This window comes from Pelmatolapia mariae, linkage group LG20, assembly GCF_036321145.2.
Source record: "Pelmatolapia mariae isolate MD_Pm_ZW linkage group LG20, Pm_UMD_F_2, whole genome shotgun sequence".
NCBI classification, from domain to species: Eukaryota; Metazoa; Chordata; class Actinopteri; order Cichliformes; family Cichlidae; genus Pelmatolapia; species Pelmatolapia mariae.
The window spans coordinates 37,227,384-37,254,865 of NC_086244.1; the positions used below are offsets into that span (position 1 = coordinate 37,227,384).

Here is a 27,482-nt window from a genome sequence, read left to right on the forward strand (position 1 = left end):
GTTTAGTCTCAAAAAACTCCATTAACACTTGAAAAAACTCCGTGATTTCCCAAAGCCAACAAAAAAAGTCTTTATGTTTTTTTTATCCAAACATGATAATAACAATTGTCCCAGATCCAAACATGCTAAAGTAATGAACAGATTGCCAGGATTATTGTCTACCTGTTGGCTAACTGAATAATCATCACTGCACTGAAAAAGACTTGAAGTTAATTTCATAGTTTGCTGATTGACAGGTACTGTTAAAACTGCCTTTAAGCAACACTCATCAGCACGGTGTCAGCTCCAGTCACCTTTCTCACTTGAGTTTGCAGGCCTTGCTCAGGAGCTGTGAAAGCTTCACACTTTTTATGTAAAGGAAATTACTAATGCTAAAGTCACACTAGGAAAAACAGTGGTTGGAGATTGCAGCATGATCAAAATTACTGCGACTGTGTGCAATGAAACTGCAGTATCGTTGGCTTCGAAGTGACTGTTTCAAAGACAAGGATCAGGTCTGCGACAATGCGCAGTCAATTGCGATTTTCAAATCAGCTTTGGTGCGTCAAGACGATGATAAAACAGCAGTAAGATGAAGTCAGTTTGTGATCACTTTGCAATTTATTGCAGTCAAGTTGCAATCAGTTGCAAATCTGTTGCCAACTACAAAGCTTTTAAGTCAGTCCCCTATTGCAAAGAGATGCATCACAGATGAGTTGCCAACATGTTGGCAACCTGTCTGGTGATTGCAGGCACTCAGAGTCAGACTGGAAATGTTTGAAGAGAGGTTACCCTAAACCAGGCAATCTGTGCAATCACTTGGCATCCGAAAGTGGCTGCCCATCGGTTGCAACGGCTTGCAATCAGTTACCGAATGAGTATCCAAGAAGTCATGCTATGAAATATACACGACTGCAGATGGAAATAACAATCGTCCTTTAGTCACCTCTTCACTGTTCATACTGACACTTCTTCAGCTGTTTCGGTTAGAGCCAGTTTTTACTGCTCTGTCAAGAAGCTAGCACACATTGTTGTACAAAGTGGTTTGGTGACTTCCTGCATGGACTTGCCTTCATTTCTCTGAAATTTATTTATTTATTTTAATAAAGTCTGATGCTCCAGACACATAAAGTTGTCCAAATGCATTGCTTCTTTAATCAGCAGAGCAGTTTTCAGCTGTGCCACCATAATTGAAAAAATGGTTTTTGAATGACCAATTAGCTTTTTAGGATGATAAACTCACATTAGATAGCACAGCGTTCCATTAAAACACACGACTGATGACTGCTGATGGACCTCTGTACGTCTATATAGGTATTTTGTGAGTTGCTCGCTGTCTCGGTCAGGTAACTGTCAGGATGTCGTCCTGCTCTGCTGAGCAGCCGAGAGGACTCCTGTTGTCTGAGCATCTGGTATTAGGAGGATTTTTTCTATGTGACTAGAGGATGCAACAAAAAAACTAAACTAGAAGTGACATATTAGGTAAGTTATGCAAGTTTGCTACAGTTTATATTCATGACAAGGCTCAGTCTCAGAGCCATGCAGAAAACATAAAAGGTAGTATTAAGAATAGAATTGTTTCTCCAGGATGCTGCTGATATGAAGATATTAAGCTTGTCTCTAAGCTCTAATCCAGGAACCTCGTTTTTGTATAAACCTTTCTGATGTGCAAATTTTGGTGCAACAGGAAATCCAAGCAAAAGCAGCTTGTTTTTAAAAGTCATGGTCACGTCTCAAGCCGCAACTGTTTTTTTCTTCTCCACCAACAGCCGTGGTGTGAGTGCTGCTGATGTCACTTTCATTTCGAGTGTTTCGTATTTGCAGAAATAATGATACAGCAGAAAAGCAAGTGTCGGGAAAACTCTGAGAACGCGCCTCCAAGCGCGTCCTGCGGCAGTCATCGGCTTTACTTGTCCAAAGCGTTGAGCTGTCAGCAGACTCCAGACTGAAAGCCCTGATTCACTCTGACTGGAGCAGACTTTCAGAATCACAGCGCAGCTCCCGGAGCATCTGTGTGGAAGAAGGTCAAACGTCAACCAGGCGACGCAGCACTCACTGCGAATATATTTGGATGTTTGTCTGAATATCCCGACAGCGCACCCACTCAGAAGCCCTCCCCTCCTTCCACCCCTTTTTTAAACTTATCACCAATGTCCTTTCACAGTCATTTCACTATATCTTTATGACATTTACTCCCTGCTAGCTACAACCAATATACCTAGAAAGCCACTGACAGCACATCCATGTAATTCAATATGATAGCTCTCAATGGAACCAGCCAGCTCCAAGGTGGATCTCTCTTGGATTTTTCTTTTTCTTTTTTTATCCCTCCTTTTCTCTTTTTTGAACGAAATGTCATGTTGAATCTCGGAGCAATGCGATGTGTTGGCGGGGGTGGTGGAGTTAGTCCTTCGTCTGACAATAGCCGAAGAAAAAATAGAGCTGTCCGTTCCTATCTCTTCTCCCATGCACGCACGCACGCATGTGTGAGTGACTACAGTGAATGGCTTGTTTTTGGTGTGTTTATGTGCGCATCAACCCTTTTTTCCCCTTGTTGTTCCTGTGCGTGCCGCGCAGCGGAATGCTGCAGAGAAGGACACAGCTGTGGCACAATAATGTTCCCCATGTAGAATGACCTACATACAGGGGACCCCAGTGGGTGTCCAGACTTACCGGGCTTGTTGTGTGTTGTCGTGTGCGCGAGTGGGCGTACTGTAAGGAAAGTCGTCCGCGTTCGTCAGTGTGTCTTTGTGTGTCCCCTCAGATGCTCAGCTGTGTGTTGGCAGCTGTGTGCCTCCCTTGAGTTTTCGAAGAAACTTGTTTGTTGTTTTGGCCTTCAGCTTTCTAAGTTCCTCCCCCAGTCCTTCAGTCTGACAGGAGAATAAAAATAGACAAATGCCTCGCAAATGTGTCACCACCTTAATATTGCTTAAACTGATGCCACATTTGTGTCGTCTGAGGATACGCTCCCTCCTGGTTCATTCTTTTATACATACAAATGACCTCAGATTAGATAACACCAGCTGACGATTGGAAGGGTAACAGAGCAGCCGTTTCTTATGTATTTTTCATGCGTTTTGGATTCAAAGCATGATGTAAAATATATGAGCACATATTTCAGATTAGCTGTCATAGATTCTAAAAGTCCTTGAAGTGGTGACACACGCACAGAATACTGGCATTCAATGCCGTTTTCCCAAAATAAACATGTGAAGAGTCATTAATATTTAAATTAAGTGTCCTGGAGGATTCAGTTTTATGTTAAGTCGCTGCATAAAATAACAGTTTCAAAGAGTTATGGGAATTTGTTATTGTGGTTAGAGGCCTTCTTCACAGCTGATGTTTGGACTTGTCATACTTGGGAAGCTGGCAATCTGATGCAGGGCTAACACATAGAGACAGACACCAACTAACCTAACCCCACTAACTGCATGTCTTTGGACTGTGGGAGGAAACCAGAGTACCTGGAGAGAACCCAAGTAAACACAGGGAGAACATGCAAACTCCATGCAGAGTTGTGAAATTAGAAAAGAAAGGAAAACAGGCTATGTTAGGGTTACTACTGCTGCTCTGACAGTCTAACATTGAGAGTTCAAATCCTAATGTGAGGGGGCGTTCCAGTTGAAAATATTGAGCGGCAACACAAAAATTCTAACTTCCAATTTCAAATAACTGTAGAATTACAGCTGTTACCCATAACATTATTGTTGACTTCATTTTGTCCAAGTACCCAAGTAAACTATTAGTTTTGCTCAGTTTTAGTGAGTATGATTACTCCCCCTTGGCTGGGCTCAAGTTAATAATATAGCAATTAACTGTGATAAATCGATGAAAATTGCACACCTTTTGCTGTCTACATACACAGAAATAGACATTAAAGAGAAATTCTCATTAACTGCTTATGTTCAGAGTCCAGCCAGAACCTCACATGTTGGCAATCTGTGTTTATTGAGACGACAAATATTTGCATACCTTCACCAATCGGTCTGAGAGTGATCGTGGTCAGATTGCAGTTGAGAGTGTTGCATGCTCAGTTTCGGGACCAACACTTGGTCGCTGCGACTACTTGCAGATGTTCACTGACTAGCCACAAGGAGGTTTGTTTACTTTAGTGCTACTGACCCATAAATGCAGTGTTTTAAGCTCTAGCTTTATCACTTTTGATTATGTGGAACACAACTTTAAACTGCTGACTTAAAATACAAAAAAAGCTAAATCGCCCCATTGCTACCTAATCGACTTGCATGCAGCTGCTAAGAAAATAGGGCCTTATTGTTAGCCTTAGGTGCTGTATAGTCATACCTGTCTTTACAGGTGATAATTCCCAACCATTAAATGCTAAAGTTTATTTATTTATTTATTTTAATCTCACAGTCATGGTAATTGACCGCTAATGGCTAGTAGCGACATGTGAAAACATTGCTATTGCGCAATAAAAATTACATTCACACTCTCCATAGTGCGAGTTTGCTGTGTCCACCAGCTGGTTGCCAATTTAGCTGTCTGCTGTTTGGTGCTGGGCAGGTACATTAGAACTTGGCCACAGAAAAATGAATCCCCATCGCAGGAAAGCAGTTATGAGAGCTGCAGGAATCAAAATGTTAAAGAGGGTTGGAAACAAGACAATAAATGCTCCGTTGAACCAAAAGGGGAATAAATGCACATATGCACTATTAATTGTCTGTGTGTTCATTACTTTGACTAACTCCTGTCACACTATGGAGCCCATTGTTATTATCAAAAAAATTAATTCAGCATTTTTAAATATGTTTAAACTCCTCTCTCTCCCAGGTAACTAATCCCAACTCCTGCTTAAGTTAATTTAGCTGAGTCTCCTTTGCAAACCGATCGTGTCCACACAACTAATTGGGCCGCATAATCTTACACAAAGCCAGTCTAATTGTCTTTACTACTGCACATTTAATTGGTGGGTATTGACTACGCTGCTATTGATACAACAGCTTCTCTATTTTATTTTTTTTAATCACACTTTGATAATGTTAACATGAAAGTGCACTTACAAGAACTTCAAAGTGCATAATCGCACCTCATTTGAATCAGTTATCAACCCCCCTGGTGGATTGCTTGATTTGATGGATTCCAGTGCTGTGTGTGTATATGTATTTTTTTTTCAATGAGACACACTGTGCTTATGTAAATGTAGTTAGTCATAAAAGAAAAAGAAATGTTTGACTTCCCATAATTACCATGGTTCCTTGGGGAGGGATTTAAATGCTGGTGATTACTTTGTTTGATTACTTATACTGTGTGTGCGCGTACGCATGCAGTATATAAGTGTGTGGGCCCTGGAAGTGTGTTAAGGTTGTTTTATGAGTGGATGTGTGTGACTTTAACACCGTCTGCATCAACCTCTACCGCGCTGCTTTAAAAGTCTCGGTGTATATGTGCTCTAACCTCTATCAGCTTATTAAAGTTGACAGTGATAAACGAGGACATAAACAACAAAATATCTAACCCAAACATCGAGTCTGCGGATAACGCCACATTAAAGCAAAGGAGCGAGCTAACTTGTGAGATCTTCATTATCAAAGCCCTCTGAAGCTTCTCCCCTAAAGGCAAGAATCGAAAACCTTTCCTACACGAAATGTTCAGAGCAGCGATGGTGATGTAAGCCTCCACAGTAAAAGCCTGTCAGAGATCTGACTGTTTAGTCCAAGTACAGAACGGATCAAACTTTAATGATCGTTGTTGAAGAAATTGGGTCAAGCAGCTTCTCTTTCATCAGACCAGCAACTTTTGATCTCTTCAGACCACCTCGTCTATTCTCAAGCCATCTGCTGCTGCAGAAATGACCGCCGGTTGTTTTCTCTCTTTCTCGCTCTCTGCACTGAGGTGCTAGTGCAAATCCCCAGACTGTGTAGGGGAAAGCAAGTAAGTAGGAATTTCTCAGCTCTTAACAACTGCCTTGGCTCTACCTTTGAGCAATGCGCTAAACACTCGCCTCCAACAGTGCAGCTATTTGGTGGCCGCCAGAAGAACACAGGTTTTACCGAGCAGCTCTCTTGTGAACAAGCGTCAGTATGTGGGAGGGAGTGGGGGGCATGGTGATGATTTCTGTTTCTTTCTCTGACCACTTATCACTTGTGTGTGTTCAGATCCGTGCAGGTGGGTTTGAGTACTCTCCCGGGACGCTTCACATCTACTCTGACAGCCTGCTAACGCTTCCCGCCATCATCGGCATTGGAGGGGGTGGCGGCTTGCTGCTGCTGGTCATCATTGCCGTGCTGATAGCCTATAAGAGGAAGTCGAGGGACGCTGACCGCACCCTGAAACGTCTACAGCTTCAAATGGACAACCTGGAGTCCAGAGTGGCCCTGGAGTGTAAAGAAGGTAGGCTGTAGAAGCAGTGTGGATCCAGCTTTTACCCTTGCACTATTGGAAAATAACAAGACCAAAAGAAAAAAGATGGGGATCTTTCAGCAGAAATAGGATAAAATATAAAATAATCCACTACAGTTAAAAAGGTTTTTAAACTCCAATTTGAATAGAAATCAAATTTTATTACGGTAACTCAATGTGTTTCATCATTTTCAGAATGATAAATGAGTAGTATGATATTTTAGTTATATACAGCTTGCATTTATCTAAAGTGTATCTAATGAAACCTGCCTACATGCTCTCTAAACTTCACAAATGAACATTTCCTACCTTGTTTGTTCAGTAGCTCGAAGCTGTAGTGCACAGATGAGATGTTTAATGGGGGTTTAATTTTCTTGCGTGACTACCATGGCTCGCTGGTTTCTCCGTTGGTTGCCTGGAAACTATCCAGTGATCATAAAACAGGCAAAGTATACTGGTTAATGTTTTATATGTTACTAGTACTACTATTTTAAGCTAATTTCCTGCTTGTGTATTAGCATGTACAGTGTTTCCCAAACTGCATTTGGGTGAACTGTCCAGTGGTTTTAGCAGCTGTCAGAAGTATATTTATTGGTTTATTTTAGCTACTTACTTGTTTTTATCAATATGTGAGGAAGATGACATCTATGGTCAATCAATGCTCCCTGCTTTCTTAGCTCTAGCTAGCTCTAACACTTAGACTCTCTTGTGTCTCCCCTACTGGTTGGATTGCTGGTCAGATTGCTGTTGTGGAGGATTTTATTCAGCTGCTTACCCAGAGAAGAGTTCATTCCACGGTGTCACATACTCTGATTTCAGCACCTTGGTTGCAGCTAGCTATGCTAGTCCCTTTGTTGCTCTGGATCTAGTATGAGCTGAAGCAGTATTTTTCCCATATCCTGGAGCAGATGGAGAACTCCAAACTCCCTTTGACTGAAGCGTAGAACAAGGACTATCGTGGCCAGTCTAAAAAGATATTATTGAAGTTAATCTGCAAGCTGTGAGACTCGCTGCAGGTGAAGCTGAGTATGTAGTTTGATTATTTGTATTTGCAGAGAATTATTACTGCAGAAAATTATCACATTTGCACAATATCTCTAAAACTAGAAACATCCTGTCTCAGAGTAAAGCTGAAAATGATAAGAATTATTGAAAATTCTTTATTTATCACTTCTAGGCTGGAATATTGTAATTCATTATTATCAGGCTGTCTTAAATACTCCCTGAAAAGCCTTCAGTTGAACGAAAATGCAGCGAGAGTACAGATGGGGACTAGAAAGAGAGAGCATATTTCTCCCATGTTGGCTTCTCTTCATTGGCTCCCTGTTAAATCCAGAACTGAATTTACATTCCTGCTCCTCATATACAAGGTCTTGAATAATCAGGCCCCATCTTATCTTATTGACCTCGTATTACCATATCACCCCAATAGAGCACTTTGCTCTCAGATCACTGGCTTACTTGTGGGTCCTACAATATTTAAAAGTAGAATGGGAGGCAGAGCTTCAGCTTTGAGCCTGAATTCGAAGGAGAGAGACACCCATTCTACTTTTAAGATTAGGCTTAAAACTTTTTCTTTTTGATAAAGCTTGAATTGAATTATTTAAACCCCTAAACACTGCCACAAAAAGAAACTAAATCAATGGGAGGCGAGGGAGGAGCGATTTAGATTTTTTGTCTCCATATTTTTTCCAAGTATCTAATAAGCCGTTCATCTGGTTAAAGTAGATGGTCGTCACAGACTAGATAAGTTACACATTTGCCACTCAAAGCACTTTAGACTTTCTTAATCTATTTGTACCCGCTCACTGCCTGAGTAAACTTGTTTTAAAGGTCAGCAACTGGCAATGACATTGATCACAGTGTGGGAGTCTGCTGAGCTGAGTGAGTATACAACAACGCTTCCTGAAGATGGCTTTGAAGTTTAATAATAGGAAATGTGCATGCTGAGCAGTGTTAAAGGATATTTCTGCCTGGGTCAAAGCAAGATTGTTATTTTATCTGTAGTCATTTATATTTGGCGGTATGACGGTGTTCTGGGAGAGATGAAATATGCCAATAGGAAGCACAGAAGGGCAACAGAAAATGATGATGTAATGTTCAGTACTTTGCAGAACAATTAAGCAGAAGCAAATCGTGCTGTATGGATAGCACGAGGTGTTTGGCTCTACTGATACTCAAAGGTGAAACTGTAAACAGCACACAGATGCCTGTCAATTATAGGGAAACCACTGTAAAGCATCTCAGCAAGAAGTTGTTCCACCACAAGCCTCACAGCACAGCTCCAGTGCTTCTCGGCATGGATTGGCATCTGGGTCTCCACTGGAGGAATGGACACCTGTTTTGATAATGATGGTGGTGGAGAGCACAGTCTAACGTGTCAGTCATCTGTCCGTACCTCCGAGTGAAAACACAACTCAACAGCAAGACTGTCAGAAAGACGGAGAGCACACACACGGCTGGAAAGTAGATAATGTGAGAGGCCTATCTGAGGCCAAGCTAACAAGGGGATTATTTGCAGAGGAGTGAGAGAAATATTGTGAGTGAGAAACCAACACAAAGAAACTGGGTTAAAAGAGCGAGAGTCAGCGGCTGAGTGTGGATGACTGATGTGTGGTCAATCCAGGTGTTTACACTCAATATAATAACACGGGCACACGCAGCCACGCTACAGAGTTATGATACGATTACACTGCGGTCATGACACAGAGTCGCTACACCTGCCAGGGAGCAGCTGTCAAAGAAAACTACACGAGTGTTGTTTTTCAAAGTGCAACATTCTCAGGCTGAGCGTTGCACGCGCAATCCTGACTGCGGTGACATTTCCAGGTACGTGTTTCTTCCTTGTCGCGTCGCCTCAGTTTAAGATGTTGTCATTTGTGTTTTTCACGAAACACGGAGAAAGTTCCGCTATTTACAACAGTAGGCCGACAGGCGAGCGTTGAAGTCAACGGGAAGTCAACAGCGCTTGGTTTTCCTAGGAAGTGAAGCATGGCCTCGTTCCCACCCATCCTGAAAGCACCCCGCCCCGCCTGCTGCACTCCCAGCTGGCCTATAGAGGCAAGACAGCGCACATGGGCGGAGGAGCAGATGAAGTGGGCGGTAGACTATCCCTGTGATTGCAAAAGGAAGTGTATATGTGTGAGGCAGGCTTCTAACAGTCTTTAGGGGGGGACAGGACGTTTTGGATCAGTCATCTGTAAGAGGTGGATATCACACTGTACACAGCTATAGTGTACTGTATTAGCCATCATGCATACACACATTACAAACCCAACTGCTGACCGGGAAGCATCACTTCTATGGGTTAAAAGACCTGTTAAAGAGTCCCGTATAAAGTATATAGGCAAGGAAATGCAAATGAACTTTCAAACCAATTCATGGTAAGGCATTGTTTACATGCTCCTTTGAGCACACTCAATGCTGAGGCATTTTTATACTTCACTTCCCAGACTTTGTGTTGACTGGGGTCTTTTGTGTGTGTTTCTGTGTGTGTGTGTTTACTCATCAGAAACAGATGAGCATTTTCCCAGGAAAGACATAGACAGACAGTCCTAACTAAAAGCTTTATCAAAAAGGAACGTTTTAAGCCTAATGTTAAAAGTAGAGAGGGTGTTTGTCTCTTGAAGTCAAACTGGGAGCTGGTCCACAGAAGAGGGCCCTGAAAGCTGAAGGCTGAACCTCCCATTCTACTTTTAAATACGCTAGGAACCACAAGTAAGCCTGCAGTCTGAGAGCAAAGTGCTCTGCTTGAGTGACACGACTGCTATGAGTGTTACTATAAGATAAAATTGGGCCTGATTATTTAAGACATCCTATATGAGGAGGGGGGTTTAATTTATTCTAACAGGGACCATATGAAAAGAAGCTAAGATGGGAGAAATATGCTGTGTCTGTCTAGTCCCTGTCAGTAATCTTACTGCAGCATTTTGAGCATTTCTGAAGGGAGTTTTTAGGACAACCTGATAATAACGGATTACAATAATTACTGTAATTATAATTACAGAGTGTTTGTTTCTGAAATCCAAACTGGGAGCTGGTTCCACAGAAGAGGGGCCTGAAAGCTGAAGGCTCTGCCTCCCATTCTACTTTTAAATACCCTAGGAACCAGAAGTAAGCTACTAGTCGGACAGCGAAGTGCTCCATTACCAGCAGTCCTTCTTTTTTAGGTTTTGCATAATGGAGTAGGTGTGTTTTGGCTCCAATGGATAGCTCTATTTGGACGACACTACAGCTGCCTTTCGTGTTGTAGATAGAGATCATAATATATTGAAATATTAGTGTGATGTTGGTAAACAAAAATATTCTCTCCATTTTTCTCATCACATTATATCAAGTGAAACATCCTGAGCACTCTCTTTGGCATAAAGCCCTCATTTATTGTCAGCTGCAGTAAACATTGTCTTCTTGCAGAAAAAAATACACTTTTAGATGCAACAGAGCAGAAAATTGGAACTGAGCTACATTTTTTATATAGATATAAAATATCAGATTATTTGAACACCATACCCTGCAGTCACAAAATCTCACAACACATTTAATAATAATAATAATAAAACAGCACAAATCAAAAAGCTATATTTTAGGTTGTCAGAATTTTACCTGTGGTTAAGTTAGTTCAGTCGGGACCACTAAAGTCAAAAGGAGATTAATATTTCTGCCTGCATTAATTTATATTTGGCAGCATGGCTCTGTTTTGGGACCCTCTCAACCTTCCAAATGTGCATATGTGGAAAACATAAACCAGAGAGAGCAGCAGTTAGACTCAGCACAGAGCACAGGAGGCATCAAAAACAAGATGTACTCACTGGCCAGGACAGATCCCCCTTTTCTCAGAATAGCTTCAAGTCTTCATTCAGCAAGATGCTAGATCATTCTGCAGAGATTTTGGTCCATACTGACATGAAAGCATCATGCATTTTTGTAGCAGAAACCATCCCCAGCACCTTTACACCACTAATACCATCCTGAACCAATGATACCATGCAGCATGGATCCATGGATCCAATCGTCAACAAGCTGTCTTGACCGTGAATGCACTCCCAAATGCACTAAGTATGTCTCTTTTTCATTCAGCAGCTGGATAGTGTAGTGGTAAGACTACACACCTTCGGAGTGGGAGTCACAAGTTCGATTCCCACCCGGTATCCAGTAAGGGCCCTGGCTAGACCCCCCATGCTAAAAAAAACCAAGCCCTGGAATGGCGCGGCTATGTCTGCAGCCTGTCCGCAGCTCGGACACAAGAATTTCACTACATGCTGTACTCTGTATAATTGTGTATGTGACAAATAAAGGTTGTTTGTTTGTTTAAGTTGCTGCCATGTGATTAGCTGATTATATCTTTGCTTTAATGAGCAGGTCAGCAAGTGTACCTAATAAAGTGGACAGTGAGTGTATATGACATTAGGTCAGAGAGGATGAAGTGGGGCGCTGGGGTGGATGTTGCAGATGGGCTGCATCTGTGGTCATTGCTAAAGAATCTTAAAAAGCGCTCTAGATGAGATTTGCTGATTTGATTTCTGGAAGTCATCAGCTGATGGCAAGTTGCCATTTAGGTTTGATGATCTGGTGGGATTACAGCTGATCTTGACTTTGTAGCCTCTCTGAACAAATGCTGCACTTTAATTTTCATCAGTGAAAACCAACAAAAAAAGTTTCTAAATTATCCTTGATACTGATTTACAAAAAAAATCCAATCCAATATTCAGAGTCGGGATATTTCTATTAGCAACACTGACATTTTGTCTCTTGTGCTACTTGTGCTTGTCATATAACACACATTTTAGCGTGTAAAGGATGAGCATTTCACAAGAAATAAACACACTGCACAGTACAGGCTGATGGGTCCGTCATAGTTCAAGAGCCGTTCATGGCCGTGGCTGCAGCCGAGGAAAGGTTATGGCCCTGCTTTGAACTGCGCTTGAGGTTTTATTATGTCTTGTTTTGTATCAGCTGATCAGGAGGATATTTTTTGAAAGCGTATTTTCGCTAGGGCTGCCTGCTAAGATGCTTTTAAGCAGATTTACCCTTTGGCCAGTAAATAAGAGCCTGATTAATAGATAGAAGAGAGAAGAAGTGGAGTGGAAAATGAAGTGGGGACTTGAAAGAAAACCTACATCTAATTTGTGTCTCCTTGACTATTTTTCAAGCCATTTTCCTTCCCTGTCTTCTTGTCATTCTCTCCTTTGCCTTTATCTTTCATGCTGTGTCTCCCGTGCTGCCTTTTTTTGTCTTTTACCCTTATTCCCAATTACTTATACCCTCAATCCAATGTCTGCTTTCCATTCTCAGTTCTTTACTGCTTGATCTTTCTTCGTCTTTCCCTTTCTTTCCTTCATCTTCTCTGCTTCCTCTCTTCTCTATTTCTCTTGTGGACCAAACAGTCCAATAACAGCTGGGGGAAATTATGCATGAAAACTCATCCGTTGCTCTCTTAATAATTATCCACTCATGCAATTAATTGACTTTCCTTTCCAGGAACTTTGTTTTCTGTCTCCTGTTTCTGCTTTTCTCTCTCCCCAAGCAGGATTTCCGTTTGAGATTCATTGTTTTCGGGCCTTTTTTCTGGATAAGTAAAGGCTGACATTGTCAGCACCAAGACTCCGAGGAATGGATTTGGTTAACTAGGTTTTTAGCCCTGTCTGCAAGTTAAATATATAGTTTAGTGTTATCTTCAGATCTATGTATACCTGAATGCACTTAGTTACACATAGAATCATACCATTATTTTATGCTTTCTCACCCACACATAATAACGTGCCCTTTATTGAATATAACTAAATTGCTGATTGTGTCTGTGTCTTATCATGACTTAGTGTCTGTATATTCTTGTGATTCTGCATTTTGGTCCTCATTTACTTCCTTTGCAAGCATCTTTTTTTTAAAATCATTGCTGACCTTTAATTCTCAATCCAGATGTCTAGCTCTTTTTCTAAGGTTGAGATGTTCTACCTGAAATCTCTGCAGTGGTTGTGCTGTCTTTCTGAAATGCTTTTCCTTCTTTGCCTCTGGCAGGCACCTCATCTGACCCATATATAGATATCTATAGCACAGAATCATCTGTGTGACTATCCTTACACTCAGTGTTTTTTGATCACTTTTATGACTCTATCAGTTAGACTGTTACACGTGTAAAGTTAGTCAGATTTTTTACCCTAGAACACTAATGGGAGTTTTGTAACACTATCCTTACACGTGGGTGAAAATCACCTGATATTAGTGTTCTTGATTAAAAGATAAAAGGACTTTCATCCATTGGCTAGGGCCAATATTTCACTTGCTACCAAACTACAGGTTAAGTTTAGTAGAAGATCCTGCTATAGGTTAAAATATACACTTTTACAACAGTTTTCATGAATATAACTCACAACCATCAATTTTATGATTGTTCACTCTTACAATAGTCTTACTAATGGCTACTCGCTGTGCTTCAGCAGCAACGTGATAATAAAATATTGTTTTCTTTAAAATACATACACATACATCAATACATATCCATGTAATCATGGATGCTAACATTAATAGTATATGCACATTTGGTGGTATAAAGTATGAGGCTTATAGTCTTGGTGGCATTGTTGTTGAACAGCTCTAGCTCCTGAGCTGTTTCAAGCCAGAACCAATTAGCCACTGAAAAGTACATTTTAAGCTAATGGCTAAGGAACTGACTTTCCGTTAGCAGCATAAATTCCAACTATGAATTTTACACTGTTCATTCAAAACATGTATTTGTGCTGTCTGAAATCCTTGGGCCTGTCTCAATATGCGTACTTGTGTGTACTTGGTACAGCTAAATATCCCAGAATGCATTTAGTTCAAAACCCAAACGCGGCAATGGCAGAGGAAAAACTTTTAAATATTACTCTTTCTGGGTCACAAAATAAACTTTCAAGTTATTTTCAAGCGAGAATGTAGCTGTGTAAGCTTCAAATATCTGCTCGATTTATCAAGGTATCATATATTTCCAAACGTCTGTTACCCACCAGCTCCATAGCTGGGGAGGTCGAGGATCACTAGAGCCAGCGAGAACAGCGGACTCCTGGCACATCGTTTTGAACACACACACACACACACACCCGCAGTCTTTCACTACTCAGGTTACACATGATATATAAGTCTCTTAGATAACTTTGAAATGTTAATTTTTGGTTTATTTCAGTGTTTTATTTGTTCCTGAGTAAATCGGTTTGGCTGAGATGTAATTCAATTCAGGAGGAAACGTTTTCACCGGGAACAAAAACAGCATGTTAATACGTGGAGATTCTGAAGGCTGCTTCAAAATGATCAGATTATATTTTAAATATTTGTTCAGTTCTCCTCCAAACCCCAGCAGCTGTCTGTTGTAATTTTTGAGTGTCTACTAAAGTAAAAATAAAAGCGTTCTAACATCTCACCTGCTTGTTTTTATTAAGGCATACATGTACACTATTTTTATTAATAGAGTAAATCGGTTTGGCTGAGATTAAAGTTAAGCTTCATAACATATTAATCAAAGTTAAATTAAGAGGAGACGACAGTAAAAACTCCGGACCTGTGACATCATCAAGTACGCTGGTGTTTCAATTGTACAAGTCGCGAGTCCATGCTCGCGTTCTCAGCAAGTCCGGACTCGCCGAGAACGCGAGTAAGGACTCGCGTACTTGAGAAATGAGAAAGGGCCCTTGTCTCCTTACAGTGAAATCTAATTTACATTCTCCCACTGGATATTTAAATAAACCTGTAGCAACATAGGTAAAAAGGTTATGCTACGTCCTTTAATTGAGGAAGCTAGCTTATTGATTGATAAAAAGTCAACCTTTTCACTTCCATAATGTTTGCTTTTACATTGCAAAATTATATTTACAAAAGCTTGGGTTTATTTCACTCATTGTGGTAGTTACCATGAAATGAAGTGATCTTATTGTAAATTTCACCAGCTAAAGTGTTAGTATGAGTGAGCAGTTAAGACTAGCTACAGAGACAGATCATTTGTTGTTCTGCTAACTGGGAAACTTAACACATGATGAAACATCAAGGCAGTGCTGCTGCTCGGTCATACAGATAATAACCAATTATCTCTTCTCCATCTATAGCTTTCGCTGAGCTACAGACAGACATCCATGAACTAACCCAGGAGCTGGATGGAGCTGGGATTCCCTTCCTAGACTATCGGACCTATGCAATGAGAGTTCTTTTCCCTGGGATTGAGGACCATCCTGTGCTCAAGGAGATGGAGGTACGGGTCAGTACACCACCGACCAAACTTGAGACTGAAACAAACTAACAATGTATAATCAGCTACAGTAGAGGCTTTACTAACAAACTAACACCAAACATGGACACATACAGCTGCCGCTTTACTTAAAGTAGTTCACCTAGTTTGACAAAAGTTTGCCCTAGAAGTATTCTGAAAGTTCTGTTTATCGGTATTAAAACTGTCCCACTAGCTTTACTGCTGGAAACTTATGTAGCCATTATCCCATGACGCATTTCATCAAAGGAAGGACTCTTAAAAAGCCTGAGATGTGACAAGAACTCCAGACGCTGAACACCTTAAAGCAATCACATAACCTATATTTTACCTACTTCGTCTTAATGTATTCAGCTTGTCTCAATGAATGTGAATGAATTTTCAAGAGCCATAGTATCATCATTAGTCGGATCTCAAGGGACAGAAACTCACCTTATTCTTTTGATGTAGATAAAAAGAGTTATACAGTAAGTATTGCTTTGAATTGACTGAAAAAGAATGTTATGTAAGAGACGTTAAAAAAGACGCGGGAAAGGCAAAGGGGAACAAAGCAAAAAGAAAATAAGATTCACAGTTCCTAGGATTGTTGTTGGCATTATAAATCACTGTAAAGTTATTAAATGAACCAGTATATGCAAACTCCTTGCCAGCACAGCCAAATTGAAATAGTGAACCTGATTTATAAAGACGTCTTACCGCTGAGACCAAGGGAAGGAGAATTAATAGTATGTCAACATAAACTACTCCCCTCCAAAACTAAAAACCAGAGAGCCAAGTTTGCAATCAGCAGTATCATTAAGATGTAGAATCTGGTGCTGCTCCATTGGCTTTGATTGGAGCGCTGACTTTTTGGAGTCGAAGAGTAATTTGTTTGACCTTTTACAGCTTAATTTAATCGCTCTAATCCAGAACGTTGATTCATATTGTTAGAAATAAAATCCCCCTGGGTGGTGTCATAGCTGTCATTGGTATCTCTTTTTTATTCCTTTCTGTGATTCACCCCGAGTTATTTTTGAAAGGCAACAATTTTGGCTATGAGCACAGACTATCAATCTGTATTTACAAACTACAGATAATGTTAAATCTGAATGAACAGAGTCCTTAGAGCTTCTATAACAACAGGAATGTAGTAGTGGGAAATGTACTTACTTTCTTTTTTTTTCCTTCTTTGCTTTCCCTTTGTGTTTCTTTAACAAGACAGTTTAACAAATCTAAATTAGTTCCAAGTCAGAAATTTAATTAGGTTGAAAATCATTTTCTTTTGTCCCAGTGTTATTTGTATTGAAAGAGCAGCCTAACATAGATGTTGATTAAATATATATATATATATGTATGTATGTATGTGTGTGTGTGTGTGTGTGTGTGTGTCTGTATATATATGATTTGAATATATGAAATTATCTTTGGTTCAATACAGGTTTAACAGAGCATTTTATTAAGACACAGCAATGTGTTTCATTATGCCCATGATGGAATTAACAGCCGTTAGCTGTTATAATCCCTGGCAGTGAGGTTAGATGAGAGATTTATCTTCATCAGAGCTTAATAAATCCAGGTATTTTGAAGGAAGCAAACCAGATCCAAAATGGAATCAGTTATTGGAACCGAGCCCCTACACAGATTGCAATTTTTGAAAACCCACTTTGCTACTATAAGGGCTAATATTCCAGTGTTTCTATTTTTCACTCATGGACTGTCCAGATCTGGAGGTGAGGCCATGCCAAAACCTGCATTCTTTCTTGTGATTTTCTTTCTCACATTTCTAAATTATAGTGAACATATTGATTGACAAGTTCCTGCCATAGGAGTGTGTAGAGTCCTTTGTTTTCTATATGAGAGCCACTCCTCCCATCGCAATACACCTTGATGACAAAAGTGCTCAGCTTGAGGCTTCTCGCCAACATTTCACCGTAGACCACAGTATAAAAGATGGACAGTGACATCATCTGCTGTTTTCTGAAGTTCCGTTAGGAAGCTTCAAGATGAGCATTTCTGCCGTTTTAATTTTAACATGTCCCAAAAGTTAATCCATAAACTCATCAGGAAAGCATTTACCAACATTGTAATCTTGTAATCGGAAGGTTGCCGGTTCGAGCCCCAGCTCCGGCAGTCTCGGTCGTTGTGTCCTTGGGCAAGTCACTTCACCCGTTGCCTACTGGTGGTGGTCAGAGGGCCCGGTGGCGCCAGTGTCCAGCTGCCTCGCCTCTGTCAGTGTGCCCCAGGGAGGCTGTGGCTACAATGTAGCTTGCCATCACCAGTGTGTGAACGTGTGTGTGAATGGGTGGATGACTGAATGTGTAAAGCGCTTTGGGGTCCTTAGGGACTAGTAAAGCGCTATACAAATACAGGCCATTTACCATTTACCATTAAGGCAGAGGGCTGTGATCCCATGAACCTCTATAGCAGTGATTCTCAACCTTTTGGAGCCACGGCACATATTTCACATTAGAAAAATGACAAGGCACACCACCAAACAAAAATGTCACAAAGACCATATTGATCATTTTCCCCAGCGCACCAGGTGTAGTGGATTTGGCTCAGGTGTCTCCAGTATACTTTTTTTGCTTTCTTCTGACCATTCTCATGCTAGGGCCTTCATCTGGGTCGGAATTTTCTCACGGACTCAGGTCAGACTGACTACTTTTTCTTTTAAAATATTTATCTATTGCTATTAGACACTGCGTCGTCTCACAGCATGACTATTATGCAATTTCTTCTTCGTCTTCTTCTGTTTTACTGGCAGTTGACGACCCATTTAATTAGAGCAGGTAGTTGTACTGCCCTCTAGTGGAGGAGAATGAGATTGTTCTGCCCGATCGCTTAGAGTACTAATCAGGTGGAACCAGATAATCTTCCACGGCACACCTGATCATTTCTCATGGCACACCTATGTGCCACAGCACTGGTTCTATAGAACCAGAAGTCTTTTTGCAACTTCTTGGAACAGCTATCGCCATCTGGTGGTCAGCCAGAATGCAGGTTTAAGGCACTAGCACATTGGCTTCATTTTTCCAACGAGGAAGTTACATCTTTGTTTTTATACCATCTGTGGGCTCAATGGGTGACAATCAGTGGCAAAATCCATCTTTTATATACAGTCTGTGGGTTTTATTTTATTTTTCTTCATTAAAAAACAGGCCTAGTCTGTTTGACCAACCAATCAGCCGTATGCATATATTATCATATTAGGATACAATAGCTTCCAGGATCTCAATAGAATATGGAAAATTGAGTACACCTTTAACTTTGGGTGTCAGGCAGGCACAGAGGTAAAAGGTGCTTACGTATTTTATTGTTATGTCTAGACTTCCTTCCGTAACCGTCTGTATTGCCCCCAGGGGTTGCCGCTGTAATCCAATGACTTGGGTAAACCAATGCTCCTAGCTTTATTGCACTGCGTGACTGCTCTCTCCCCTAAGCTTGACAGCCACGTGACACACCTACACACACACATCCAAGCATACACACACAGTCTTGCAGATTTGTGAATCTACAAACCTTAAATCTATCTTGGAAAAATTGGTGAAGACCCTGCCTGCGCAGTATGTACATGCACATGTACATGTCTAATCTCATTCTATCTTGCTCACACTCCCTCTTTTTTCACGCACACACACATGCGCACACATCGCACTCACCATCCACCCTGGAGGCCGAGAATCTCATTTAGCACTTTACAGAGAGGCCCAGACACTTTATTATGGCATGTCGGAGGAGAGAAAGAATAGATGTTACAGTGGTACAAAAGGATGACGACAGAAAGCAGGAGAGAGAGGGGGAGTGGTAGATGTGATGTGTGTGTGTGTGTGCAAGGATGACACACAAAACCAAAGAGAGAGGGAGAAATTAAAACAAGAGAGAGAGAGACCAGTGATGTGAAACAGTCAAAAATAAGTGCGAGAGAGAGAATTAAAGCGATGAGGAAGATGGAGCGAGTGAGCGTCAGGAAGGCGTCTTCAGGGGGTTTCGTGTGTTGTTGATAAGTAGTGACAGGTGCCAGCCAGTGGAACAAGCAGGGTGCACCTCTGTACCCAACCCTGACACACACATACACAATGCTGCTATGCCCTAATGCTTCATCCTTCCTTGTACTCCTCTCCATCTTTTCCCTCCCGCTCTGTTTGACAGAGGACTCCCTCTCATGCTCGGCTGGTTCAGGCCGGTCTGATTAGACTTTCGACATTCTACGAAAGTTCCTTAAACTGATAAAAAGCCAGAGTTCCCCATGTGACAGCGGGTTATTAAAAGATTCAGTTAAGGGCGTTCAAGTAGTATAACACATTCAGCCCACTAGCAGGTGTGATTATACCAAACAAGTAGAGTTTAACCGCTTACATCGCAGACAGAGATAACGCGTGAGATGGCTAAAGCTCAGGACCGTAAATTCAAATTCTCGTCTTATCGATATTCAACTGGAGGATGCTTTGAGCCACGCGCACACACCCCAGACCCCGATGTCAAGAAGACAATCGTGTCAAAATTGTCCGCTGAAATCATCTGAAGTGGAACACGCCGCACGGTAGCACAGCAGGAGAGGAGAGTAGCCAATCAGTCTTACCTCGCTGTTTAACAAGCCAATCTGAGCTCATCATATGTCTGCTTGCAGACGTGTTCGGAATCTCTCTTTGCCCAGAGTGAGTCACAGATTCATTACTTGTACTGTGCGTATCGCAATCCTGTGATATTGTTTAAGGAATCCAAAGCTTAAGGAGTCCTATTATGCTTATTGGTGATTGTATGTTTTCCTTTTTGGACTACTAGAGCAGCTTTCAGTGTTTCACAATTCAAAAATAGCCCCTGAGTACATTCACTGTCTGAAACAAGCTGTTTCAGCACCCCTTCCCTTTTAAGCCAGCTGCTTTCTGATTGGCTGCCCCTCATCAACACAAGACTTAAATAGTAGGTTCGGGGAGCTTCTGTGCTCACAGCCAGCGCTATGTTCCTGGGACCATATAAGGAATATTCACTGATATCATACAGATCTACTAATTTTAAAAAAGTCTTGGAATCAGAGCAGCCTGAAGCCTGAGCCTTTGCCTCACCGCTATTACTTTCACATACCTCTGACCTCATTATTTGAAGTGACCTCTCATGAAGCAGCCCTTTAACCCTGTCTACAACACCCAACGTCTCCAGGTCCCTGCCAATGTTGAGAAGGCGCTCACCCTGTTCGGCCAGCTGCTGACAAAGAAGCACTTCCTGCTGACGTTCATACGAACCCTGGAGGCCCAGAGGTTTGTCATTATTTACTCGTTTATTTCATAAGTGTTCTTCCATTTTTGGTAATATGGTGGGAACGTGTGCTTTTACAAACATGAATGCATCAAGAGTAAAAAGAAAAGAAAAGCAAAGGTATGTTTATGAAAGCAGTAACACATTTTAGGAGCTCTACAGTTACTGTAAGGCACTTAGCCAAATGTTTTATGACTAAACAGAGTTTAATTAAGATAAAATGTGCATTAATATTTAAATGAATTGCTATGAGGTTAACGGCGCGTACGTATTTCGAGGAACAATTCAGATGGGGCACAAACAAAAACAAGGTCTATCACTTGTAAAGGATCCTTTTTTAAAACATTGAATGTATTTGTAGGTCATTTTCAATGCGGGATCGAGGCAATGTGGCGTCTCTGATCATGACGGCCCTGCAGGGGGAGATGGAGTATGCCACCGGGGTCCTGAAACAGCTGTTATCCGACCTGATAGACAGAAACCTGGAGAGCAAAAACCATCCCAAACTGCTGCTAAGGAGGTGAGGAAGTAAAGCCAGCATAAACATATTATTTAAAAAGGGATATCTCTTTAATGTTTCTGTTTTCTTTTGTCTAATTTTACTTTTTCCTATAAGTTTTTCTAAGTATTAGTTTATATCAAACTTTGACTGCAAATGGACCGAATCTATGTTTCTGCTCACTTTGCTCATTAAAATCATCATCATCTTCCAGCAAAGCAATATTAGCATAACGGACAGTAGGAAAATCTGTGGATGTCTGAACTAAGTGTTCAGTTTTGACAGTCCACCTTCTGAAAGCTGGAAATCAGCAGAATACCACAGGTTAACGTCTTAACCTGCAGGAAATCGTAGTTTTTAACCAGTCATGGTTAGCTAGCTTTATACACTCACGCACCACTTTATTAATGCTGACATGTAATTCTCACAAATATCTGATCACATGGATCAGCTCAGAGCGCTTAGGCATGTAGACATGGGCGAGACGACCTGCAGAAGTTCAAAGTGAGCATCAGAATGTGGAGGAAAGGTGATTGTGAGTTTGAGAAACTGCTGATTTGCTGGGATTTTCCCACACAAGCATCTCTCGGGTTTGCAGAGAACAGTCCAAAAGCAAGAAAATATTCAGTGAGCGGCAGTTCTCTGGGTGTACCAGATGTATGTGCAAATTCTTTATCAAAATGGTGATATTTTTCATTCTGAAATAGAACTACTGCGATCCACGAATGTTCATGGGCTGTTTTACAAAAACGCATGATTCATTTTTGATTAAGATGCTAAATGACAGATATTTACTTGCATTCTTAAACAGAAAATTAGTTTCAGCGGTTAAACTTTATGCTTGATTAATTTCTGACTTCTCAGAGAAGTTTCAGTGTGTCGGCTCAAATTTGGGTACAAAGATGTGAATTGAGTAGTTTTCAATTTTAAACGAGTTTTTCGCAAATTTCTAAAATATTTGTGTTTTCTTGTTTCCGTGACAGATGCTCTAATGAATTTGATAAGCACTCTATTGTCTACGGGGATATACTTTTATTTCGTTAAACCGTTTTTAGAAAAGACTTACCATAAAAATCCTCATGTCCATGTCAGTTTTTTCGGACAATTCTTTGGAAATCAAAAGCAGCTCCTTCACTCCAGCCAGACTTAAATACTGCTTTTGTAATGAGTACCATATGATGTCATTCTTTCTGCAGAGAGTTCAAACGTACAGCAAATACAAAAATACTGCCAAAGCACAAAAACACAAGGGAAACAGAAAAAATGCCACAAAAGAAACAAATGGAAGTTTTTCGGAAGACAATAATGTGACGGACCAGCTGCGGAGGTGAAAAGCTAACAGTAAGCAACTTAAAGGCTTATAGGATCTACGATACTGTATCAATATTATATAATGCGAACAATCTTTTTACCTCCGTCACGACGCGATGAATCCTCCTCTTCTTTGAAGCGTGTCTCGCTGCGATCCTTTTGCTTTCTATCACTTCTGCAGCTGTTCCGTCACATTTTTGTGTCCCCAAAAACACTTCTGTCGTATTTTATAAAATGTTTTTTTCATTGTGTTTTATTTAACTTCTGTTGTGTTTCACATGCTTTTGCAGCGTTTTTCTGTTTGCTGGTGTTTTCTTAAGTTGCAGTACAGATTTGAAAATTTTCCATGTGATTTTGTCACAATGTAATAATGTAACACGTTAAATTTAATGGACTCTGGTGCAATGAAATGAACTTGACTGGCATACATTCATTTACACTGAGTATATTTTCTTTAATGATTAAATATTTGAATAAATAAACCTTTAATAAAAGAATTGCTTCATGTTTATGAGGGCTGAGAATCTTTTCTTTTATAAGAGATATCAGAGCTCTGTTGGTCCGTTGTTGTTTCCTTTAAACATCTCTTTTCAAGCATCGTGTTTCTGCCTTCTTTTCTCTGTTTGCATCAGAACCGAGTCTGTCGCTGAGAAGATGCTGACCAACTGGTTCACATTCCTCTTGTATAAGTTCCTAAAGGTAAGGCACAATCACTCGCAATAATAGTCTTAATTTAACGCTCCTGACTTATATTCATTCTTTATTCCATTTACCTCAGTGTGTTTTTATTTAAAAGCTTTTCTTGTTTGGCCTTCATGTTTTCTTCCCTCAGCAGGGCAGAACACATAGGAGTAAATCATCAAAGCCTCTAAGCAGCACCCTTTTCTTCTCTGTTTTTAATGACTTTTTTTTCTTTTGGTAAGCCCACAGATCTTCTCCCCTCACGTAATTTTACTCGTGTAGCTGACACGTCCTCTCCACTGATCTTTTCTGTTGTTCTTTTAGCTCACATCTTCTCTTCCTCTGATCTCCCTTTCATCTGCCTCGTTTCTTGTTGTCATTGCTCTGCTGTCAGTCTCCTTTCTGCCTTGAGGTCGTTCGCCTCACCAGGGGGCGGGACGTCGGTCGCGTTGTCCTCGCGCGTCGCCCTTTCCCTTTATCTTCTCCCGTCCGTCATCCCCTACTCTCGCTATTGCACAGCCGAGTGAGGCGATTTTCTTTTTTTCTTTAATGCTTCTCTCGTCCTTCTCATTGGGTTTCCCCTTCTCCTCTCCACACTTTAATTACATACGGGAAGACTTGGAGTTGTCCTCATATGCCATTATAATCCTAATCATATTAAGAGTGCAATGTGATAATTATTGGAGTCACAGCAGAAAAGAAAGTTGAGTAATTTTGGGAAAGAGAGGGTGGACTGTGTAGAAGGTGGTGTTAAATTGCGCATTAATCTCTCATTGTGATTAATCAGTAACAGGAATATTACAGGAATAAGTCCTTAAATTCTACCAAAACATACAACCATAATTACCTAAACTGCTTTCATTGTCATCATTATTAATATTATTTTTATTTCTATAAAATCTCTAAATCTGGAAACTAATAAATACACAGCATTCAATGCAATGTAGGAATGTGAGCCTCTTCCTCTCCCTGTACAGCCAGAGCTGTCATTATATCCCTAAAATGTAAATGTCAGGATACAATTAGGCAGCTCTAATGAAGGCAGCGTGCGGAGTAAAGGCAAATTTCATAGACAAGCATGCAGCGGCCGAGCAACGGAGGCAGAAAGCCGAAGCGTAACGCTGTAATGTATGCTCGCTCTGTCTCGTTAGCAGCTGCCCACCTAATTGGCCCAGATGCTAACGAGCTTCTTAAAGCGTGCGGCAATGGAATGAGGGAGAGAAGAGGAGAGGGAGAGGTCAGAGATGGGCATCGGAGGTGGCGGAGAGAGGCGAGATGAATGGAGGTTGCGGGTGACAATTAGGAGTTAGGAAAATAGAGAGGTGAAGAGAAAGGAGCAAGGAGTTAAAGAGAAAGGCAGGGCAAAGATGTGAAAAGAGGGCAGAGAAAGGGGAAAGCAATGAAAGATAAGGATGACAGGAAGCAGGAGCAAATTTTTGAAGTGCAAGTGAATAAAATGAGGATAAATTGCAAAAGAAAGTTTTAAAAAAAAAAAAGCTGAGAAAATTGGGAGTAAAGAGTACAGATGTTGCTGACTGATAATTTAGTTTCCTAATTTGTCCAAGCTAGAAGCAAAAAACCTGACCATCTTATCAGTCAGAAAACAGTTTAATTTTAGAACAAGCTAATGAACTAAGTTAAGCAATAACCATTATGTGTGTATTTAAGACCGGTTTGATGCCATGAACCACATCCTTCTATAAAAAGTCTTCCAAATATTGCCAAAACGTGGAACCACGCATAAAATCCCACGCACTCCATGTCACATCAGTTTGCAAAGCATGGCTAACGTTAGCGACACTAGCACAAGCAGAACATGATGGCCCTTTGCTCACACTGAGTGGTTATATTCTAGCTTGCTTTGTCACAGCCTTCATGCTGAGGTGGATTTTTTTAGATTGAAGTACTGCAGAACCACGCTGGTTTCCACGATTGTCGTCTGTCTTACTTGTTGACACCTTTTTGTAACACTCAGAGAATGATGCGGGCTTCTGACTTTAAAGGTACAGTGTGGTAAATATGACCACTAGATGTCAGTACTTCACAGATTGCCGTCAACTGAATTTCAACTACCTCCCAGTTCAAGTACACAATCAGTTAGTCGACTGTTTATGTCAGATGTTATTATGTGTCCTCGTTTCTGGAGGAGGCTGTAAAACTTTGTAATAGGACTCTGATACGAATTCTGTCATCTGAGTTGTTGAGGATATTCTGAACTTTTCTGTTGGTAAGCGCAGCTGTTTTTGCTGCTGTTAGTGGCTGTTAGTGGGCTAGATCTAGCATTGGTGGACTTTGACGCTCAATCAACATAAGCAGCTGTTGTTGTTTTAGCTGGCAACTGTTTGGAGAAGGGAGGGTCACATGTTTAATCTGCTGACAGTAAATAATTGTGACAGTATTGGGAATAACTAAGGATGTTTATTCGTATTTCCATGTATTAATGCTCTGACTTCAGTTTAAGAGGCTTGATGTGTGGCATTTTATCCAGATGCAGGTCACGTTGTCTCTTTCGCTTCTTTGGTGAAGGGGACGCCTCTCAGATGATAAAACATAGGTACGATCCTTCATATCTTGAGTTTGAAGGTGCAGACACTGATTCTCCTCCACCTTTGGTGTACTACATATGTGGCCACATAAAAAAACACAATTAGGTGGAACGGCGATGACCATTTGAGCCACTGTATTGAAGACAAACCTCCTATTCCTTTTCTTTTTTACATTAGACTTTGCAATGTAATGTGTGAATATATATGAGGGAAATAGATGAAAAAGTAAAGGAAGATGGTGTAACAATAAAGAACTGAGGATTTTTATTATGGAGGAAAAGAAGGAAAAAAGGACGCAAGGGAGGAATGCATGCGCTAGAAAGAAAAAGCGAGTTGTTAAGTGTGCTTGAAGGTGAGACAGATAAATTAGTACTTTCCCCTGCTCTCAGCTGGACCTCATGCATCTCTAGCAGACGCACACGCGCACACAGTCTGAAGTGTCTCCCTGAGCACTGCGCGGTCGATCATTAAACTCTCGTCAGGATGAGTATTGGCTGTGATGTGTCCTCTCTCTCCCCTCTAAACTGCCGCTACTTCATTCGCAAGTGTTTTTCCTTGGGCCCAAGTGATGACTAATGACACTATTGATTGGCAAGTGTCTTTGATGGAGCGGAGAGTGGGCAACATATTTATAACATCTATGTCTGGTCGCATAAGCTCGGCTCCGAGAGAAGGCTGAAAAGATTTACGTAACACTGCTTTCAGCCTCCCTCTGGAACAAAAAAAAAGGAAAGATGTTTACATAACACCACTGTGTCCTTCACATCTTGAGACGTCATTCCGGGTAGGTCTGAAATTTCATCTCGTTCGTTTACAGATCATTGACAGTGTTAGAAATTGCCAGGATTTGTTAAAGAATACCAGAAATTCAATCACTAGTAACAGTGATATAATTTAACTAAAGTTATTTTTTTTTGATGATGATGATGTGTGTTTTGCATAATTGAGGAAACTCTAAAAGTTGCTTTTTTGATTTCACGCTGTAAACATTTTGAGGCATTCCTTATTCAGAGGTAGAAAATACGGGAAGAACCGTATGACAACAAAGGAGAGAGAAAAGCAGCTGCCGCACCTAATTTATCGCCTCTGACTGCTCACCACGGCACAGAAAATTGCATCTGAATTTGAACGTCTGGGGAAACCAAATGTAAAATCCGTGGTGCCGTTTTATCGGACGCACACGGACAGAGAGGCTATAAAGGGGGGGAGTGAGAGGGAAACGTGACTGTAAAGAATTCTTTTTCATGCAGTTTTCCAGCCATGTCAGTCGCCGGTCAGCATGGTCCGTGATGCATTAACTTGGATGTTACTCTGCACACAGTTACAGAAATATTCCATCTCCAGTTTGAGCAAATGAATCATGTTTTTTTTTTAAAGTTTTCACCGTCAAGCTCTTTAATTATTCATGCATTTTGTCACCCTCTTCTTGAAAGATGAACGGATAAGTCACGATTCCAAAAGTGTTCATTAGGTACACCTTTTCAGCTGCTCATTAACACAAATATTTAATCAGCTAGTCACACAGTAGACTAAACTGCTGAAGTTCAACGAGAGCATCAGAAGGAGGAAGAAAAGTGACTTTGACGTGGTTGTTGGTGCCACACAACCATCTCAGCTCCAGAATGGTCCACCTGATCAGTCCACT

At 40.9% G+C, this 27,482-nt stretch overlaps 1 protein-coding gene across 3 annotated transcripts in view; it reads left to right on the top strand.

Annotated features, from left to right (window-relative positions):
* Positions 1–27,482, top strand: part of LOC134617951 (plexin-A1-like) — a 307,268-nt gene that overhangs the window by 255,066 nt on the left and 24,720 nt on the right. For 2 of the 3 annotated variants that reach the window (XM_063463038.1, XM_063463039.1), the window contains exons 20-24: positions 6,096–6,330; positions 15,411–15,559; positions 20,705–20,802; positions 21,162–21,320; positions 23,243–23,309. In XM_063463038.1, the coding sequence (XP_063319108.1) occupies positions 6,096–6,330; positions 15,411–15,559; positions 20,705–20,802; positions 21,162–21,320; positions 23,243–23,309 (708 nt within the window). The remainder of the gene's footprint in view (positions 1–6,095; positions 6,331–15,410; positions 15,560–20,704; positions 20,803–21,161; positions 21,321–23,242; positions 23,310–27,482) is intronic. The other variant, XM_063463040.1, reaches the window with a different exon arrangement.